Here is a 7,276-nt window from a genome sequence, read left to right as displayed (position 1 = left end):
ACACAATGCAGAGACAAAAGACATAATGATGAAAATGAACAAAAGACACAATTATAACTAAAAAAAGACACAATAAATTGCAAAATATAACACAATGCCGAACAAAATATAACGCAATATTGAGTAATATAACACAATATAAAAAAAGACACAATGTCAAAGTAAAAAGAGCAATCAATGACGAAAATAAACACAACACACAATGATAAACAAAAAGACATAATGGTCTTTTTCACTCAACATTGTGTCTTTTTTGAGATTTTTTTTTAAAACGAAGAAGACGGTGGAAACATGTTTGTGTTTTTACTTTTTTTATTTTTTTTATTAAATTTTGATTTATGATTATTTATTTATTTATTTTTAATTTTTTAAGAGTTTTTTTACGTGACTATAAATCCTTCTTATTTTTATCTCCCTTTATAGAATAACTTGAACCTCATATTCTAATCAATTTAAGAGTTTAGAGTAGAGTTTTTTACAAGCGTATTTTTTTTTTGTATTTCTTACAAATTGAGGGAGTATACTTTTTTTTATTGTAAAAGTAAGAAAGGGTATGGCTTTATTTATGATATTCTTTTTTAATCTTATTAATAATCTTATAAACAAGACTTTTGCCAAAACTCAGAAAACATCTGGTTATCTTCCTATTACAACTTTATACAATATGTGTGTAAGTCAACAGTATTGACACATCCAAACACCCTCTTAAGTGACCAAATGCATTTATACATAGACTACAATGAATGATACAAACTAGTCGTCTTTATCGACTTTTTTGCCTATCCAACTAGCAACAATCGGTGTTAGGGCAACCGTCGGCGGAAATCTTATGGGTGATGCCGCTTTATGTGCTGCATATGCCAATGCAAAAGTCCCCACTTTCTCTCCGGTTTCATTAGCTGATATTCCAACCTACACTCAAAACATTGATCCTTTAGTCTGAATCTTACAAATATCTAATTTATTAAACATAACTGTGATTATAAAATCAGTTTTGAATTAATGATATGATTTTTAGATAAATTAGTTAAGAATGCTATAAAAATTGATTATGTTTCGGGTTTTAACGTTTTTTCCCATAACATAAAAATTTTAAATTTACTTGGCCTAAATTAAATCATTTTTACAACCAGGTTATATTTGTCAAAATCATTACCATTTTAAGCAATTCTGATGATCCGATTTGGGCGGTTTTTAGATATGACCCGTGCTATAGTAACACTGTTACTAAGGGTCTGGCTTTGGGGCTTGGTTTATTTGGCTGAAAAATATGACTAAAAAGGTGTAACAATTTGCAACAACATTATTAAAAAAACATCAGAAACAAAACATGAAACCGGTTAAAACATGTAACTTTTGGTACGAAAACGCGATCAATCCCGTTTGAAGAAAGTATAAAAACCTGACCCTGAAACCAAACCGAATTCCTAACAACATCTAGCAAATAGCCTAAAGTGGAAGAATTTAAAGTTATTGTAAGAAAGAGAAGTAATTACCTTTTGCAGCAATGCTTGAACATCAACACCAGCAGCAATTAGAGCATAGCACAAAGAAAACGAGATCAAGGACAGAGTGATGGAAGTTGCTAGATACGCTCCCCCGTACTTTGTCAACAACTCCTTTGCTTGATCTCCCTTCGATTTCTTCCCATTCCCGTCTCCGCCCTCTTCCTTTGAGCTAAATATCTACAAATTCTCACAGATTGTCAATCAAAACTAGAATCTCAAGGCACAGGAACGATACTCTTTTGTTGCAAGAGAAAATTGACTTAAAAACTCGTTACAATAATCCTGGATTGATCGCCAATCCAAAGTCTCTACCCAAGCCCTGTATTTAGGCGCCTAGAACCCAACGAACATGAACACGGACAGTTAATCCAACAAATATTTGTGTTCATGTTTGGTCGTTTAAAAAAAGAACGTGTTCGTGTTCTTTTATGTTCGTTCTTCTAAAATCTACAAACGGTTCACAAACATAAACGAACATATTTGAACAAACATAAAGTCATAAACGAACATAAATGAAGTTATGAACATATATGAACAAACATAAATGAACACAAACAATCATAAATGAGCAAACTTAAATAAACACAAACGAAGAAATAATATTTAATTAGGTATTAGGGTGATATAATTTGTAAAATACAAATAATATTCAATCATTTTTCTATTAATTTGTAAACAACCATAAATGAACGTTCATGGACAAAAAACAAACAAATGAAACATCAAACATGTGTTCACATTCGTTTGTTTATTAAATAAACGAACTTCCCGCCTAATGGTTCACGAACCCTTCACTGAATGTTCGGTTCGTTTATAGGTCTAACCCTAATATGTTGTCCAAAACATTACCAAACTAATCTTATCACAATTAGAAAACTAAACCACCTTGTCAACTCTGGTCCTTCCATATTCATTGACTTGCGAATACGGTCTGGAATTACCAACAAAATCGACACCGGGATCGATAGCATGAATACTAGAAGAAGAATACCTTCCAGAGGCCAACTTCAAGGCCGTACTTCTTAGTTATCTCATCCGGTGAAGACGATGATGTAGTCTGCGTCTGCTTTGTTTCTTCTTTGATTGCCTTAATTCCCAGCTGGTTTCGGCATCTTCTTCGTGTGCCATTGTTGGTTGAAAATGAATTGGTGAACACTGCTTTGGATGTGATACAATTTGATGTGTTGAACTCGTTGTTGCTCGTGCATACAGTGCAAGGTATTGCAGCCATTGCCATGACTTGTAAACTTTATATGCAGATTGCTAGATATATATATTCAGCACTTATCCTTTCCTTGCAACTGAAAGTAGTAACAAGTTATTAGTATTAATATAATTCTAATCAAGATTTTATAAACTTAGACCATACATGATATGTGTATTAACGCCAAACCAAAAAGAATTCCACTTTTTTTTTTTCTTTTTGTTGTTATAAAGAAAAAAAAAAGTATATGGCAAAAGGGAAAAGAAAATAAATGGGTGAGATTCTATTTCGTGGCCATATTATGTACACACAATTACAAAACATATTATTATATTTTATTAAATTTAGTATGGATAATAAAAATTAAAAATAAGCTAATGGTTTACAAATATTTTCATGCCATAAATTAAGTGAAATTTCCAATTTATTATCAAAGGATTACTTGTAAAAAAATCAATAAAAACAAACGTGTACCGAATTTATTGACATGGGTATACGGATTCGGAGAGTAGAAGAATATGTAATTTGCTATGGCATATGGTGTATCAAACTAATTAATTTTGTTTTGTAGAAAGTAGCTAGGAATGGGAGGAGCTTGTTTATGATCATTATAAATGCTGAAATTTAGTCATTTTGGATGTATATATTCAGAATCCGTATGCAAAAAACCATTGATAATTTAATTTAATTCACGATTCTAAATTATTAGATTATAAAAACAATACCTGTATTTCAAGTAGTTAAAGGCAAAATAGGACGCCGGTGACGATGGCCGCCGGCGAGACACACAAGTGAAAGACAAGATAAGATGTCTGCGATGTTAATGGATACTTGAGTTTCTATCTATATATTTTATAATTAAAAGCAATATATTTATATATATATATATAAGCAAAGTATAAAATGAAAACCCACTTGAGTTGTAAAAACCCTATGTAACATCGTTTTTTTTTTCTTTTTGTTACATGTTATATATGTTGTAACATTTAATACAAAACATCGAAACATAAAAAAAAATGTTTTGTTATTTTTTAACATTTTTTTACTAATTTTTATATATGTTTTCAGGAGAGAGAAAATGTTATATTTATATTTACATTTTTTATTCACTTTAATTGTTGAATACAAGATTTAAACTTTAATTAAAAACATGTGGTTAAGAATGGGTTTCTTGAGTTTTTACAACTCAAGTGGGTTTTCATTTTAATCCTACCCTATATATATATGTATATAAAACTGTGAGATGGGTTTTGTGGCATACTTACTATTCACTTCAAATTGTGTATAATGGTATGTACTTTATGCTTATTAATTTATATAAATAATTATCATGTTTTTATGTATCATTCAACGTTGAACACATGTATAGTTGCTTTGTAAATTGAAAAAGGATCGTGTGTGTGTATTATTAGTCGTAAATCATGTTGTTGATTTAATACTATGTTAGTTGTTGCACACCCTGATTCCAACAACCTTTTTTGAGTTTGGGTTAGGGGTATTCTTCGGGTTAGTTTTTTGGGTCGGGTTCTTCGGGTTTCAAAGTTTTAAATCTAGACCTGAAACCCAACTCAAATCTCTCACGATTTCATTGGGTGGGTTCGGGTAATTCGGGTTGGGTTAATCAGGTTTCGAGTATCCTAGGAAAAAAAAAACTACGTTACAAAATTTAAATGTAACATATTCTTCTTTGCTTGTAATGTAAATAAACCAACAACGAAACAAAAATAAGCCGTTAAAACATCCTAAAAAGAGTAAATTTAACAACGTTCAATCATAATAACAAGACCGACATAATCGGCTTCAATATGTCGTAATTAAGGTGTTGGATTATAATTTCTTTTAGTCATAAATTGAAACATTAATAAACAATAAGCAATCAATTCATAATAGGTGGAATGAGAAAACTCGATTTGGATTAAATTTGATAATGTTAGTGACTAAGTCTTAGCATATAATACCTAAAAATATATACGGTTTTAAAACTAGAGGCTTATTCGGGTTTTTCGGGTTGACCCAAAACATAGAATTCGGACCCAAGAACCAATCCGAATTACTTCAAGTCGGGTTCAGGTTAGCCTTTTCTCGGGTTTGGGTTTCTCGGGTCGGGTTAGTTCGGGTTCGGGTACGAGTTTTCTCGGGTTGGGTTTCGGGTAAAAGTGACAGCCCTAGTTTGTGTTCCTTTTTGATTAACTTGCCATTAAAAAATTAACAAACCATTTATTAAGTTGGATCGTGAGTTAAAAGTCGGTTTTGGATAATCATGTATTTAGGTTTTTTTTTTATTTGTTGATGCTTTTGGTTTTTGCTAAAATTATTTAAAGTTATGATAGTTTGTTGTGCTTTATAGGCGACGATTTTTATGCGTCTCTTTGCTTTCTATTTTTAAATGCTTGAATTCACAAAATCTAAAATTGACAATTCAAACCTTCAAAATAGGGATTCCAAGTACGATTTTCAAGTAGAAAGAAATCATGTGGAGATTAAGGTGGTGTCACGGTGGTTGATGGTCATGAAGTGTATACGGTGGTTTCTTTATTTTATAGAAAGTCTTGTTTTGTTCACAAATCTTAAATCTATTAGGTTTGTTATAGTCTCAGAACTAACCCAAATAAAATTCATCAAATTAAACAAAAAAAAAACATATTCAAAACCAAAAACTGGGTTGTTAAAATTCACGTGTTGCAGCGACGAGTTTTACCAGTTAAATCCGTACAAATAACAAATTAGTTAAATTTGTCCGTGTGCCGGTACGCAATGGATACCAAATTAACTAAACTAGTACTGATACCGGTACGGTACATGCATTGATATTCCTAACACCACAATCAAAACATTACACCGAAACCAAATGTATATGGGTATAAAATACCGAAACACTCGTACATATCCTAAATAGTAACAAAACCAGTACAAATACCCATCCTGTACCTATTTGTACCGAATACCAAAAACCCAAAATCTTGGTACCAATACCGTATCGAATATGCTAAATCGGTACGGATACAAGTATAACTACGGGTATTATGAGAAAAATCACATCCCTCCTTGTAACCATCTCCTACCTCAAACTCGGAAATTTTTATTTTGGTTTATTTGAAATTTACACCAATACTTAGTTACGTAGAAAGATTTAAATCCAAGATTATAAAGGATCAATAAGCTAAAAACTCCCACTTTTGTAACAACTTATAAAACTTATCTATAGACCCTAAAAAAGGAGATCTCATTCATCCAACAAAATATGATCCAACGGTTTTTATTAAATTTATAACACATGTAAACAATAACCTATTTAGTTAACCTTCGAGTAAATAAACCTTTCATTAGATTAGTCACTAAACGATTATAGTTCATGCCTGAAAATGAGATATTATACATGTTCATGCATAACTTCCAGTCCCAAATTCACATTCTAAATTTCTCTTTATTTGTCCAAGATGTTTAAATTTTAGTTGCAACAAGTTGGATACTATTAGCATCTATGCTCCAACTTGAGTAGCGGTATTATTATTATTATTGTTATAATAATAATAATAATAATAATAGTAATAATAAGTAAATTGTCTTTCCTTTAGTTTTGGTAAATGTATTAATTAATTCAATATCCTGATTTTACTCAATATTAATTCAGTTTTAATTAATAAACTGATTGCCGATTAGCTATCATAGACTGGTTTTCTTTTTTCTTGAAAGGGGGATACCTAGTTAGTTTAGTTATCCAAAGCTTGAAGCAAGAAAGTTATGCCATTTCAATAAAATAGAAATGATTCTTTCTTGGGCCCATAAGACTTCACACCATGTTTCTACATTCAGAAACACACAGAATGTTAAACCAAAACCAATTGTAGTTATCTTCAAATGAACCAAGTTTAGTGGCCATTTCGTCTGATGATAAACAAACATGAAGACGAAGAAAACCCTCCTTAATAGCAAAATGACATGCATATCTAACTGGCTAACATTCTGCACAAACAAACTCAAAGCTGGCTGAGAAAGTGATTGTTAACAGGCCCGATTCCTTTGCAGGTTTTGGTAGATATAAGAAACTCTAGTATGTTCCTGGCTAATAAACCAAAACGAGAATGACAACAACGTACTTGCTGATTAAGGATAAATACTAATCCTGAAAGCAATAACAAATGTGTTTTAAGTGATAAATCAATCTTCTTTGTCTTAAAGCAAGATATGGCACTATGAAAACTAACCAACTTTCAAGGGGTTTAAACCTTGTTTTAGACAAAGAGAAACTGTAGAAATGGACAAATGAAGGCAAAAGTTAGCTATATGAAAACTAGTTTCCAAATTCTAGATGATTGAGTAAGCATAATATATGTACCATATTATGCGTGTATCGGTAACTACAAAAGTGCTGCCGTTTGTTAGAAGATATTCCTAAAGAATAATGTCATACTCGATAGGGTCCACTCAAAGGTGATTACAAACGAAACTCTCTTTCACAGTTTCACCTCAATAATATATAAATACACATTAGGAGTAGCCCAGGACATATATCCACAAGTTAAATCTTCAGTCACCATAAACACTGAGAGACTCGAGATACAAA

General features: G+C 31.3%; 1 protein-coding gene across 1 annotated transcript; it reads right to left on the bottom strand.

Annotated features, from left to right (window-relative positions):
• Positions 1 to 720: 720 nt before the first annotated feature.
• On the bottom strand, positions 721 to 2,745 carry LOC143632155 (uncharacterized). Its single transcript, XM_077100733.1, has 3 exons — positions 2,500 to 2,745; positions 1,497 to 1,685; positions 721 to 912 (listed from the first exon to the last, which is right to left on the bottom strand). Exons 1-3 carry the CDS (start codon positions 2,743 to 2,745, stop codon positions 754 to 756), a joined length of 594 nt encoding a protein of 197 aa, XP_076956848.1. The 3' UTR covers positions 721 to 753.
• Positions 2,746 to 7,276: the final 4,531 nt, after the last annotated feature.

This window comes from Bidens hawaiensis, unplaced genomic scaffold, assembly GCF_021521415.1.
Source record: "Bidens hawaiensis isolate Kalapana, Puna unplaced genomic scaffold, B.hawaiensis_p1.1 tig00006365_1, whole genome shotgun sequence".
Classification (NCBI taxonomy): Eukaryota; Viridiplantae; Streptophyta; class Magnoliopsida; order Asterales; family Asteraceae; genus Bidens; species Bidens hawaiensis.
This window is presented reverse-complemented; position numbering and strand designations above follow the sequence as displayed.

Excerpts from the sequence above, each read along its gene's own strand:
- LOC143632155 (XM_077100733.1), bottom strand. The coding sequence starts at position 2,745 with ATGGCAATGGCTGCAATACCTTGCACTGTATGCACGAGCAACAACGAG. Across the intron at positions 1,686-2,499 it reads TTGAAGTTGGCCTCTGGAAG|ATATTTAGCTCAAAGGAAGA; the intron begins GTATTCTTCTTC and ends GAGAATTTGTAG. Across the intron at positions 913-1,496 it reads TTCAAGCATTGCTGCAAAAG|GTTGGAATATCAGCTAATGA; the intron begins GTAATTACTTCT and ends TTTTGAGTGTAG.